General features: G+C 40.5%; 1 protein-coding gene across 5 annotated transcripts in view; it reads right to left on the bottom strand.

Moving 5' to 3' along the window:
* The window catches only part of DDHD1 (DDHD domain containing 1), a 66,514-nt gene that overhangs the window by 21,745 nt on the left and 30,160 nt on the right, over window positions 1-14,609 (bottom strand). For all 5 annotated transcript variants that reach the window (XM_066998624.1, XM_066998619.1, XM_066998620.1 and 2 more), the window contains 2 exons: window positions 4,251-4,357; window positions 4,002-4,108 (listed from right to left, as the gene is read on the bottom strand). In XM_066998624.1, coding sequence (XP_066854725.1) covers window positions 4,002-4,108; window positions 4,251-4,357 — 214 coding nt within the window. The remainder of the gene's footprint in view (window positions 1-4,001; window positions 4,109-4,250; window positions 4,358-14,609) is intronic.

The following is a 14,609-nucleotide window of genomic DNA, read 5'->3' as shown; positions in this document are numbered from 1 at the left end:
AGGCTTTTTAAACTCTGTCAGAACCATTTATTATTAAAGAAACACAGAACTACAGCAGCACGGATGTGACACCGTCACCCACTGGACACGCTAACAGCCCACATTACGTTACCATAAATAGCACCAGCAAGATCAGAATCAGTGTGAAATGACTGTTCATTTAGAAATAGGCACGTGGGCATCAAAATATCAACTTAATTTCTTCTGTTATCATGTCTGTAATGTTTAAACAGGGACTCCGCTTTCCTCATCACGGAGCACCACACAGACGAGGAGCTGCGTAGCACAGTTCACTTGCAGCCTCACACAAATGCCACAACCAACTGGGAGGGCTACAAACAGCCCCCACACTGAACTCTGAGACCAGGCTGTCTGAGACATTCACTGAATTATTGATACGTGTCTAGTATCACATTACATGTCAAAAATCCAAAAGGTGCTTCTGACATTTTCCTACCATGCTGCAGAAGAAACAATACCTGCAATCAGAGAGGGGGTTATCCACCAGGTTCCTGTAATGCCTCACTGAACAATCCAGCTGCATCCGAAGCAGCTGTCTGCTGTCTCATATGAAAGCTGATATGACAAGGTTTTTCCTTTTTTTTTCCTTTCCTTCAGTGGTTACCCACTCGCATATCCCTCAGCAAGAGGTTTAAAGAACGGTCAAAAGCTTTAAAGCAATGGCCACATTACTTCCAGATGTGGGGAGAAATCCTTTGAATTAGAAATAAAATTAGTATCAAAGTATAGTTAAGCGTTGTCAGGTGGATAACAGCTTTTGTTCTTCTCTAGGGTGAACTCACTGCATTGTTCAATTCATTTCATGGGGCACAGCAAAGTTTAATTAGCTCCTTTTGAGACACTTCTAAGATGTTCGGATGGAAAGCTTTAGGAGCACCAACAGCATCCAAAGACTCAGGTTGGTGTTATAAAGTGGTGTGCAGGAATACTAATTCTGAGCAACATGGGACTAAGTGAATACTTGAAGACAAAGCTTGCTTCCGAGCTGGAATGAATACTCTGAACGGAGTGACCTCTGAACATGGTGGGGAGATGGACACCACAACGCTGGTTTTCCACAGGAATGCTCAGCTTGATAATACTGTCCTTAATCTGTGCAAAGTCAGGTCACAGGAAATAAAATGGGATAAGAAGGAGTAACTGAAAAAATACAAGTCTCACTTCTGTAGCTAAAGGCAAAATAAAAGGTGCAAAGACGTACAACTATTTAATGACTAGGGTTTTCCACAACTCCTAGCTAAATGAGCAGGGATGTGATCAAGAGGTCACATCCTTGGCAACACAGTGGCAGCACATGAACTCTGTAGCTGAGCGAAGAAGAAAAACTGCATCCAAATATTTTGACTACAATAAAGATTCATTTCAGAAACCTGTTCTTCAAGGTTTTAACGTTACACCTGTAAATAGTGCTTTTTGGACAAATGCTCGCAATTCAGAGTGTACAACTTCGCTTTGAGAACGCTGTACGATTTATCAATGCAGACCGAATAAGGCAGGGTAATGATCAACCGGGGCGTATTGTTGGGGTGAAATGTTTCAAGAAAATTCATAGAATCACAGGATGGTTTGGGTTACCCTGGCCCAGATGCAGGACCTTGCACTTGGCCTTGTTGAACCTCACGAGGTTCTCACAGGCGCACCCTTCAGGCCTGCCAAGGTCCCTCTGGATGAAATCCCTTCCCTCCGGCACCACACAGCTTGGTGTCGTCAACAAACGTGCTGAGGGTGCACTTGGTCCTACTGTCCCTGTCATTAATAAAGATATTAAACAGTACCGGTCCCCATACAGACCCCTGAAGAATGCCACTTGTCCTTGGTCTCCACTTAGACATCGAGCCATTGACTGTAACTCTTTTGAGTGTGACCATCCAGCCAATTCCTTATGGGTTATAGGGTTACGTTTCCCCTCTGCCAGTCACTGGGGAATTCACTGGACTGCCACGACTTCTCAAATATGAAGGATAATGGCTTAACAACTTCATCTGCCAGTTCTTTCGGGACCTGTGGATGCATCTCATCAGATCCCATGGACTTGTGCATCTTCAGGTTCCTTAGCGGGTCTTGAACCTGATCTTTTCCTACAGTGGGTGGTCCTTCATTCTCCAAAAATTCACTCGATTTAGTGAAGAAAACAACTTTTGTAATCAGATCTAAGTATAGCCACAGCACAGTTATTTGTCAATTCTCATACCTGAGGGATGGTAATATACCTGCAAAACTACAGCTCTTCTGGGCAATGAATTCAATTTTTCATGCATTGTTGGCCAGCATACTTAACCTTTACTTGCTAATCCATTTCCCGTAAGATGCCAGTAGACATGCCAAGTCTCTAATGCACTTTAAAAATCTATTTTTGAGCTGCCAGAGAAATTTTCTTCACTTGCCACAGAAGTTCACACTGGTCTCAGTTCCACAACAGACAAGGAAACCTGATACACAGCTGAGAACCCAGGAGCCCTGAACAATGAACTTTGCATTACCAAGCAACAAGAGAGCACAGCTTTCATTACACTTATTTCTAGCGTTGGAAGCTTAAAAGGCTCATAGCAATTTCAAAACCACTGCTGCTATCAGGAAAGTTATTATTATTAGGAAGTTTAGGTTTTACAATTACGTTGACAGTCTAAAATACTTAAATGTATTTAATTTTAATGAAAGGTGGCATCAGGTCCTCTGGTAAGATATCTTCCACAACCCCTAGTTTAACCATGCAGACTGAGCATGAAATCTGCAAAAACACTACCATTGCTCCATATATAATGCAGTCAATAAAGAAAAAACTATAATTCCTATAGAAAGTAATCCTAAAACCTCCCTACAGGGCTTTTCCAGGACGTGTGGCAAACAAAGGATGCTCACGGGATGATGCACTGTATATGTTTTACAGGGTACTTTGTCATTTATTCAAGGCTTCTCCATTTGATGAATGGGGCCACACAGACGAAAGCTCACATGCCTACACAGACATGGCAAGAATAAACAACAGCTTCCAGTATATGAACACTCACCTAACAAACAGGTAACTGCCCTGCTTTTCTTGCAAGGTCAAGTGTATACCTCTATTAATACTGGCTTGGGCATGTTTACAGATGTTGCTGGCCCCATCTGACTTCACATTTGACAGATATTAAATGACGTCCACAGATTTTGCAAGAAGTAAGAAGATACTCAGCTCTATGGAGTCCCATTGCTCAGAATGTGCAGATGTATGAAAACACTGTAAAAAACCCTCTCATTTCTAAGCTGCTGATTTCTGCTCTAAACAAACTACACTGACTGAAGTTTTTGCTGTTTTTCTACTTTTCTCTCTGTTAAAACTCTGTATTTTGATTACTTGAAGTGTAAATGTTATTTTTTTATGTTCATAATTTCTCCAAAATTACATGCCAAACTTAGGAGTCCCTTAACAGCAAGGATATACGAGGATCATCCTGCTGGATGTTTTCCAGGTATTTTACACACATACTGACAGGACAAAAGGAGAACCTAGTATCCCTAATTTTACAAAATTAAGGCCTCATGTCTTTCAGAAATTTTGAAGCTGCTGATTACTCCTCAATGATATTAAAAAAAAACCCTAAAATATTATATGCTTGCACACATGGTAATATTTCTTATTTTCTACTGTAGAATAAGAAAAGACATTTCTATTGCTCATCTGAAATAGATGCCTGTCTGCTCCTGTCTCAAATCCTAGGACGAACTCTGCCAAATCCTGGTTATCTTCTCACAGATAGCTCCCAACAGGAAAACAAACCTGAATTTTGCCTACCCCTTGGATACAAGGCCAGCACTGAACTGGAAACTTTTCCTGTCTCAGAAACAATAAGTGAGGAGTGTCATGGGTACAGAAAGAAGATCCCAGAGAGCTGCACTTGCTGCCCACGCAATACCAGCAACTACAAGTGATCTATACTTGAAAAGTTTTAGTATTCTTTATTTAATGTCTCAGGAAAGCAAACAAACAAGCAAACACTTACTTCATCCCTATAAAGAGGACTTGTGTAGTACATGATATCCATCGCACTGCTGTTCAGCATGTCCCTTAAACCTCGTACTTTATCTGGAGTAATGGAGTCCACAGTGTCTGAAAGAAAAGAGACTCGAGTTACATGCAGGAGAATGATAAAATCCAAACACGGCACATGCAGAGAACACAGCATGAAACTTCTGGGGGACAATTTTGCAGACTGCAGCTACTGGAATAACAAAAGAATCAAGTAATGTACCTCCATCCAGGGTAAGTTTTGACCTCCACTCAACCGGAAGAAATTCAACATGGGTTGCAAGATTGGAAAAATACTTCTCTTCTATTTTTCTTGCAGTATCTCGCATCCTTACAAAAAGAAAGAAAGAACATGTTCCTGTTAAGACTACTATTGGTGCACTTATCAAAGAAAGTCAGTGCATCCACTCATTTCTCGCATTGCTACTTTTACTATAATGCATGCTTATTAACCTAGGTGAAACAAAATTGTGAGGTGAAGTAATTCAAGTACTTAAATTATCATATAATGGAAAATTATGTGTATTACATGCTCAAAAGAATTTATGAACTTTAAATGTATTTTACTATGAGCCTAATAAACTGTCCAAATTAAATTGAAAGACGTCTGTTAACGCTGGCTGATTTGGGCTAGAATGTGATCTAAAAATTAAGAATTCTATCACTGCCTTGAAATCCTGAATCCACTGAAATCAACCATTTAGTCCATTATGTAAGGAAGACAATTCAGTGCTTTTAAGCACAATGAAAACTATTAACAATATTGCTTGAAAAGTCAGAATTTTAATTTCTCATATCAAATTGGAAAGCTTTAAAAGTTCTCAGAGCAAGAAACAGGATCACTCACTAGGATTTCAACTTACAGTAGCAGATGCAGAGACTGTGCTTTTAAATGACTTTTAATTTTTAAAAGATATCTCAACATGCACGTTGGTGGACACATCTCTCTGAAGGAATATAAGAAACTTAAAAATACCTCAAAACAAAATATATCTGAACCTCTCTGCTGTCTGGGGGAGAAGGGGAATACTGGCATATTATATTCCTTTAAAAATGATACTTTACTACTGAGGCATGAAAGACCCATCAGCAATGGATGAAAAATAGCATGAAATTCTAGAAGAAGATAGTGAAAAATCCATGCATTCTATCAAACACATTTAACAACCAGAGGAAGTGTTGTATATTCCCTTCTTTCCTTTATACTATACTTAGGTCCCAATGACATTAGCATTTCTGAAGATGAGCACAACAAACTAAATCTGACCGAGGGGCAGCAATGCTGAGTTTCCAGCAGCTGGTTCCCAGTTAAAAATCAGAATTTTGTTTTGAGGCAAAACCCAGAGTTCCAACATGTTTTATTCTATTTTCAAAGCAAACCCCCTTCTAATGATTGCTGCAACCAAATGCACGATGACATTAATCTCCCATCTTCTACAAATCCAAATGTGCTTCAGGTAAGTTTCACCCCCTGGCTGAGACACGTTCCTTGAGTATATGAGTGCTCCTGTTCTGCTTCAGTAGAAATGCAACAGTTCAGCCTAAATCACTACCAGCACCTGAGACAGTAATCGCTTCAGCTGCTCTGTTTGATGGGCAAAACTGTCTGCTCTGAAACGGTATCAGCACTACGCAGGGATCCTGTATGGACAACTCGTCTCAAATTCCTGTCCTGAGTTTAAATCCATCCTTACCTCTTTAAAATAAAGCCAGCAGTACACAGCAGGTAGCTGAGACATGAAGTCGGGAGCTGCCCAAATCTCTTCCACAAGGTTGCCACAGGAGGTGACAATTCAGTTGAAAAGGAAGAAGCACTGACAAAAGTCATTCTGAATTTCCCTCTGTAGCTGTTGCCCTGCACAGATCCGGCTCAGTAACAGGATTTATGTCATGCAGGAAAGTTGAAGGTGGATGTGGCCAGAGGAATGGAAGCAGAGAGGAATTTCAGCTCCTACCAGCAGCTCGTGAGGGCTGCAGAGGGATGTCACGGTGGCTTTGGGCGAAACACTTTCTACTTTTTAACTTTAGCCTCATCAGCTTCACAGTGTGGGAGAACACGCTTCACCGAGGAAGGGTTGAATGCCAATGCCTTGCAAAAACATTTTCTACAAAAATAATTCTTATTTTTTTTAAATCATCTTTTTTTTTTTTTTTCTTCTCCTCAGGATAAGGAAAAGCACATTATGCTAAGAAAAGGCAGGTTGGTGACATACCAAATTTTTAATTGAAGTGGGCAGCCAAAAACATTTTCCCATCAAAAAGTAGGTGTTGGTTATGAAAGAAGGGAAAAAAAGGGGAGTATCCTTTGGCACACTGTGTTTCAAAATAGTTACTGATGGCGTAACTCTTGACCAAGCAGTCAAGAAATGCAACTAATCAACATCTCTATTATTAAAGCCTGGTTTGATTGCACTCCTAATCTCCTAGTATCTAGTCCAATGAGATGGCAAAGGTTTACACACAGGATGTCCTTTCTGTATAATGGGGAAAAAAAAAAAACAGCAAGAAGACCTGCTTAAATCAGGGCCGATGAACCTCTTTGCTTAGGGCTATGTAAGCTTTTTTGAATATTTTTTGCATGTCATATGTAAAGCAAGCAAACAATAAATAAATAATATAAATACACACACATATGTAGTGGTGATTATGTACATCAGATGAAATAATGAGACAAACCTCACCTAGGGGAGTAGATCCTAAAAAGGATAAAGGAACAGTGCTGCTTTGCCCCAAACAGAGCTTTCAGCACTCCTCACGAGCAATTCCAGCATGCCTTACAAGCAGTGTTTGTACAGGGAGAGTGACTGGTACTGGCTTAGGAAGGGAATTGTTAACATTTCTGTGCAGGTGTGTGTGGGGACTACACAGGCACAAAGTGACCCAGCCCTGCAAAGCACAGACCAAGCTGCCCCACCACCACGCACACAACACGCCTCCGAGGACACTTTCTCGAGAGCCTAGCTTCAGCTGCACAGATTATCAAGAAGATAAAAATTCAGTAAATATATATATTAACATTCATGGAGTCCTCGTGTAACCGAAACAAAAGAAAAACACACCTGTTTGAATAAAATCAGATAATTGCTCATACAGAGAAACTTAGGGACCTAAAATCCACATGAAAAGTATTTGGCAATGTTGTTAGTTCTTTAGTATTGCTAAATCTGCTAAATTTTCTGTGCAAGAAGAAGGATAGTGGCCAGCTAACATGAATTCAGAAATAGCAAGTTTAACAGTAGATCAGCAAATGAGCAGCAATCTAAAGCTGCTAGACTTAAAAGCACTAAAAGCACAGGAACTTTATATGAATAAAGCACAGATTTCTACACTGCAGTGATTACTTTGAATGAAAGAACTTCTGCGTAACTTGGTCCTAACAGTCCAGGGAAAAACATGTGAACTATTTACCCATTACTGGCTGCAATAAACATTATGAAGAAATAGCTATTAGAGCTATTTACAATCCCTGCTTCAAATACGATGGCCTTCTTTTATCCTGCTGGTTATTAATCTGCTGATTTGAAGGTTTTGTTTTTAAACACAGATGGGCAGCTGTTAGGTAATTAACCCCCAAACCTCAGGAGGTTACGGGATGGCACAAGTCACCATCAAGCTGTGTCACGTCCAAAGCAAGGAGGTGGGCAAACTGGAACCCTCTATCAGGAAACAAAATGTTCCCTGGAGCTCTTTGCCATGGAGTTTCTTCCTGTTCCAACGGGCTCAGGTCTTACTAAAGCTGTTCACAGGAAAACTGATGGAGGATTTTTAATTGAAAGTCTTATTTCTTAAGCTAGACATAAGAGTTTGGAAAAACGATGCAGCTAAGAAATTCTGCCAAAGCTTTTGGGAAAGCTTCAAGTCTCCCCTAAAAACTGGGCCAGTTTTGTGTCCTTTAGCAAAATATAAAATGCATTTTTAACTTTTACCCTCCCACATCTTGATGGTTCCCCCTCCATCAGCTGTGGTTGCCCAGACATGGTGCATCCTTTGGCAGAAGGGTTCCAAACTTCGGCTAAAACAGATTATGGACAAACACTCAAATGCACTTGGGGCATACTAGAAAATCAAAAGGCAACTCTGTGTGCATCTTCCTCCTGTCTCGCAAAACACATTCTAGCAGAAGAGGTGGTCTATTCCAGCAGATTTCTGTTAGCTGCCACATCACTGATGTCAGACCAAGCATTCAGCAATCCCATCTCAGTGCTGGTTCAGGTGTGCTCCTCCACTGCGGCACACTGCACTGCGTGCTAGCCTTAAGGAGCTGGTTAATACTACAAAGTCCTGACTGTTTTCAGATTACAAATTATACGGTTACTAAAACAGTTTTTGCCTACCACTAAAAATTCCTATGCCATCCAGTTCAGCATTGCTAGCCAAATACTGTCAGAAAGAGGTGCAATTATTCTCTCCCCTATTATTTTACAGCCGCAATATCACACCCGTCTCCTGATCCCAAGAGTCACAGAGGCATTAGAACACATTAGCAGGACAATTCCCAGTGCAGCACATCTCATTTACAGGGAATGGCACTAGACGGCATCTCCCACTGATTTTCATCAACAGCTTTATATTTCAGATTTTGACCAAAACTGTGGTGTAATTGCCAAGCAGTGTGGCTGTGCTCACATACAAAACACCAGAATATACACCTGCTATATATACGCACATCTGTTTTGCTATTAAGTCTTTTTTTTTTTTTTAATACCTTCTTCTGGCTTAAAAAAAAAAATCAGCTATTTTATTAGATGGCAAGTCCCTCCAGCCACTTGCTAAATTAACACGAACCGAAGTGATAAAACCTCATCTAAACAGGCAGAGAATTATTCCGCTTTCCAATACAAACAGAATTTGAAATATTGACCCCAGAGCAACAATTACTTAAATATATACATCCAAATGCATGGTAACAACTAAAATTTACGATTTTTCTAAGAGAAAAACCATTCGAGCACAGATGCAGTGCATGCCTTGGAAAGCGTTATGACCTATTGCTATTTTGCATGCAGGAAGTAATGGTCTGGAAATACTTTGAGACTCACGATAAATAAAATGTGTTTGGCTGCCTATCTCTGATTAAAGCAATGTACTAATACTCCCATATTTTCATAGTATCCATCCTTGTATAAGTATAATCCAAGGGTGAACTAACATATTTACAATTATTGCCTTTTTTTTCTTTTTAAACTCTTACGCTACTCATTTTACTGCTCTGTAGCATTCAAATAGTACATAAGAAATTGAAGAAATTGGAGAGCTACAAACAAGTTAGCTTCATCCAGTTCACAAACTTTATAAAATCACTTTGATATCTGGTAACGGAGAAAAATAACTGAAGGGTTGAAAGTGTTACTCGTTTTATTTCCAAGTCATCTTCGCAAACTCTCTTCAGGCAGAAAATCTAAAGCCGAGAATGAGGGAACGCTCCTGAATTCAAGAAGCTTACACCAGCCAGCTTCTTACTCTGAACTCTTGATTTAGGAGCTAGGGCAATGGGCGAATGGCTGGGAAAAGAAAAACCTTGAACAGTTTTCTTTCCTCTTCTCAATGTGAAGGAAATCCATGCTCTAAATGCATGTACTCAAAGTACAGTGGGAATAATACATAATTGAATACATACTTTTATGAAAATTTCACAAAAAACCCTTTACTCCCAAAATGTTACACTTCGCATTTCTTGTTTATCCAGGGCAGAGATCCCCGTAAAGTATTTGTTCTGCTGCTAACCCAGAAACAAAGCAAACTAAAGCCATTCATGGGTCACATACCTGGTAAATTAAGCTCAAAAGCATTCCCATACTGGTTTCATTACTCTGGAGCTCAGCACAACAGAGCACAGCACTCCCTGCCTCTTTGAGGAAATAATATCACGAGTTTTTGAGGACACTTGAGGCTGGGTTGAACTAAATTTGGTAAATCGAAGCGAGTAGTGGGCATGAGTAATAAAAACTGAGTTTAGCTCAAGCCAGAGGAAATGAAAGGGACGCTGTGTTCAAAAGCTCAGCCGCGTCTCAGAAATGCAAACTCGAGTTTTATTCAAGGCAGATTTCAAAGAGCACCTGCAAGACACGTGTTGTCTTCTGCCCCTGTTCGTCAGGGATTCATCTGCTCTCGGGCCTTAACTTATTCAGACCGCTGCTCTAGGGTATACGGAGACTCATTTTACTTCAGAGGAAAGATGAAAATTCTAGGAGGCAACCAGAATGAACATAACCATGATTCACGCTTCATGCTCTTCAAGAATAATGGGACTCTGGATGACCAAAGGAACCCAGCCTTCTTGGTTACGACTATGGGATCGCCAGGACAAGACTGCGGAGGTCCAGGTCCTCCAAATGCAGGTTCCCCCCTACCCAGCAGCACAGCTTGCCAAACAGCAGCAGGGATGTCCGTCGGTGAGATGCTGCCTTTGGCAGTGAAGCAGATCAGGCACTCCCTGTTCCCGCTGCCATACCCTGCCTCCTCGCCTGTCCCTCCCATCTTCCAGATGGGGTTCTGGGTCTTTGGGTAACTGCAGTGATCGGGATTACGATGGGGCCGTACAGTCAGTTGTGCTGCTGTGGGTAGGGAACGTGTAATGCTGGGCAGAAAAGAGGGCTGGGGAGAGGAAGGGAGCAGGAACAAATGCAGAGATGTGCGTAAGTCCCAAGCAGGCTATTGTACCTTTGGTCCAATATGCAGTCGTGTTAGATAATTAATAAACATACACAGAACAAGCTCTTACAAGAGTATTAATACCCTAACCATCACCTTTTACCTCTTGGGCTGAACCCATTTACCTTCCAAAGAAAGCTCAAGTTGAAACCGGTACAACAACAGTTACCACCTGCATGCTTAACTTCAGAGGAACGTGCAATTATTGCCAGCACCGAAGAATGGAAGACAAACACGTAATATGTATGTAATGAAATGCTAGCCCTTAAATGGAAAATAAGCAAAACTACCCAATACGTGAAAAGCTAAAAACATTGAAAACGTTCTACTAGGAAATCTTGATTTAAGATTCAAGCAGCAAATATTAAATGCATTCAAAGGCCTCTAAGAGGCTCTGCAAGGGCTTGTGTACCACTGGAAATTTACCAAAACAGCTATTCTGAGGTAATTATAATGATAATCCACAATTAAAAAGCTTTCTAATGGGGCTTGCAATAAAAATGTAATTGGTGATTATGGAACGCCAAGATGATGTGCTTGTGCAGACAGCAATTTTTGTGCTACGAGCAGCAGCACAGGCAAATACAAATTTTGAATCAAAACAGAAGATTCAGACAGAGGCAGACAGATACCAGGGTTGGAGAAAGAGCAGCCAAGAAGCAGCACAACATTACAGCTATTATGGAAATACACAGAACAGTTACTCCATTCATTTTTTAAGCACAGGAGTTTATAAAATTGAGAGGGTCAGCTTCTGATAAAACAAGAGGATTTTTTTTTAAAGGTTGGAAACATGGATAGCAACATTCCTAAATTCTATTTAGTATATTTAAGGACACCCCTCTCCACCCCTCCCAATACACACAACCTTAAAGCACAACTTCAACAACATGAGAGACGAGGCTTCAGTGCAAAAATACTCCATTAAGTGTGAAAGTATGTACAATTAAAAGATTATCTTCAAATTATCATCTTTTTAAAGTTAACATTGTACCATACCAGAAATCTAATGTCAGAATACTGCATCTGATGGCAAATCAAAAAAACTTTTTATATTACATAGAAATACAGAATAATTTTTTTTATGGAAGAAGATGTAATAATTCCTTTTCTTCTGCAGCATCTCACAGAGCATTATTCTGTCCATGTTAGCTCAGCTGAATCATTGATCCAGCCTGGAGGAGGTACTGTCTCTTCTCAGACGAGTTCTGCTGTTAATATCAGCACTGACAGGAGCAGCTTGTTGTACCAGCTGCTGTGCTACATTTAGATAATAAATGTGTTTAACTTTACTGTGAAGAAACAAAATCATGTCACATCTTTTAAAGACCTGTTCATTCAAACATTGATAAAACGCATCTTTTCCATTTACCTACTTAGAGGACACCCTGCAACCCTAGCATCGAACCACATTAATGAGTAGACTGAACTCCATTTCTTAATGAAATTAGCGCATGCAATTTTAAATTACCCTGGAAGCAGGGTTCTGTTTTCAAGTCTGTGACCAACAGTATCTGCCTAATGATGCAGATACATCATGAGCTGTACCAATTCCTTCTTGAGGCAGTAATATGAGGACAGCGTATCAAGTGAGCTCTGGTAGGGTCTCTCAACCCACCTGGGTTACAGAGAGAGTATTCCGTGTCTGGGTTCTCTTTCTTTTCTCCTTCTTTTAATACCACTTGTTCAAGTGTGACTATGGTTTTATGCTATGAACTGAAGTGTTGCTCTCACACAGGCTGAAATAAATGCAAAAGTTTTATACCAGGGTAGATCGAACCAAAAGGAAGCAACAATATATGTACATGGCAAAGATGAAATGCAGAAGAGAGGTTTTTAAGGGTGGGAGGAAAGGAACGAACCCGAGCAATCAATCCCCATCCAGAGATCCTCCAGTCCCTCCAAGCACCATACCAAAAAAATGCAAGGTGTTGTGGAGTTTGCCTCCTCTTTCTACCCATCAGACTAAAATAACATAGTTTACAGCAGGCTCTACATTTACTTGCTTATCAAAGACACCAGACAGCCTAGAGCAAAAGCAGCTTTCTATTTCCAAGGGACACACGACGACTACCCCAGGGTTCCCACACAGGTAACATCCATTTCTCAAGCGACACACAAAGCTGCGTGCAGCCCAAGACAGTGATGAGCTCTGGGGGCTGCTAATGCTTTCTGCCACTGCTGGTGGTACCCAGGTATTGGTGAAAGAAGAAAGGAGGGATGGTGACACTAATGGGCAGACCTAAGGCTTAAGTTCCAGATTTAGCATGGCTGCAACTACAGGCTTCCCATGAAAGTCTGCCTACTTGAAGCAACACTGAATTTTTTTCTCTTTAGATTCTACTTTAAAGGGTCAAAGAATACTTCTGCCTGTCCTTCTTATCCTTTTTCAAAAGGCAACATTTGACTTCTTGTGTCCCTAATGCAAAAGAACATTAAAAAAAAAAGTTAAAAAGAAAAACACACACATCACAGACGAAAGTGCTAACAGAAAGTGTTAGTACGGCTTGTGAGAACTGCCACTGTGTCGGCCTGGCAGACATTTCTTCTAAAATCTCTTCCTAGAACATATGGGATCTTCTCCACCGATAAGTTTTAAGCTATTAGAAAAAAAGATTTCAATCTAACATGATGCTTTCATTTGCAGATTTTGTACAGACTACACAATTTATGCCAATAATTAGAATTTTAAAAGAATATGCAGTGCTGTCTGGTATTTCTTGAGGGTATCTGAGACCAGAGTGGAATTTACTGAAGCACAAAGAGTCTTGCTTCCCTTTTAGAGAAAATATTTCATAAAATGGGCTGCCAATTAAAGTGGGACTTCTTATGGAATGGACACCCATGCACTGTGTCCTGAGCTGAAATTAATCCACACATACAAACCCTGTATGTATTTTCAATGCAAAATGGGGTAGGAGGAAAGAAAAAGACAAAATGACTCCAAGGTGGAAGTTTTATTTCTGGTAGCTGTTAAAACAACAACTTATATTTAGGACGTTTGCATTACCAGTGTAATTGGCTCCTACAAAAATGTAAGTTTTTACTTTTATCTTGGTGACTAGTTTCAGATTTTTATCAAAAAAGGTTTCTCTCTCCGGTTTTGCTTCCTTGCTCTTAAACACCACAAATGTAAGAGAAGCGAAGTGCTACACAAGGAGAGTAGGGAGTAGCAGGTTGTTGCTTTGAGATGACAAATGACACAGCAGTGAAATCAAGAGGCCTAATCTACTGTACCAGAGGACACGAGTGGAACAATGAGCTGAATGAACACAAGAGCCTGCTGACACGATGGCACACACTAGAGAAACGGCACCTCTGTCACTTGCATGAGTACTGACCTACATAGTTGTTCATTGCCACGAAATCAGCAATCCTAGCTCTACACGTGCCTTCACAGGAGTCACTGGGTGTGTTACTATTGCTGTTGACTTTGATGGAAAGTGGAACTATTTGGGGCACACATACTAAACCACCTGCACAACAGAGATCTGCAGTTAACACTTCTAGCCTCCTCTTTCAGCTAATGAAGCATTCCTTAACACTACCTTGTTCCCACAGCGCTGTCATCAAGACTTTACAACTCCTTCTAATATTCAACAAAGGTATTTTCAGGGACAGCATTCTCAATAACTTGGGAGTTTCTCCTCCTATTCAGCAGCACTCTGAGTGGCCTTCTGAATTAGCTCGGACGTCAAATCAAAAAACATTTGCAAACCAAGCTTCACAAAAGACTTCTAATGAAAAGATCCCGTAAGCATTTAATTATGTCGTACTTTTCATCAGACTTCTGTGTTCAGAACTCAGTGAGTAGACTCTCAGCAGGAGCTTCCCACTGTATTAAGTAACTCGGCACTGGTAGGAATGCCAACATTCGTTCTAGTTCCTCATTTTCCCTCTCTTACCAGCATGCATTTCACTTGCTCAGTGT

Source organism: Anser cygnoides, chromosome 5 (assembly GCF_040182565.1).
Source record: "Anser cygnoides isolate HZ-2024a breed goose chromosome 5, Taihu_goose_T2T_genome, whole genome shotgun sequence".
In the NCBI taxonomy this organism is placed as follows: domain Eukaryota; kingdom Metazoa; phylum Chordata; class Aves; order Anseriformes; family Anatidae; genus Anser; species Anser cygnoides.
Note: the sequence above shows the minus strand (reverse complement) of the source record. Positions and strands in the feature narration are given on the sequence as shown.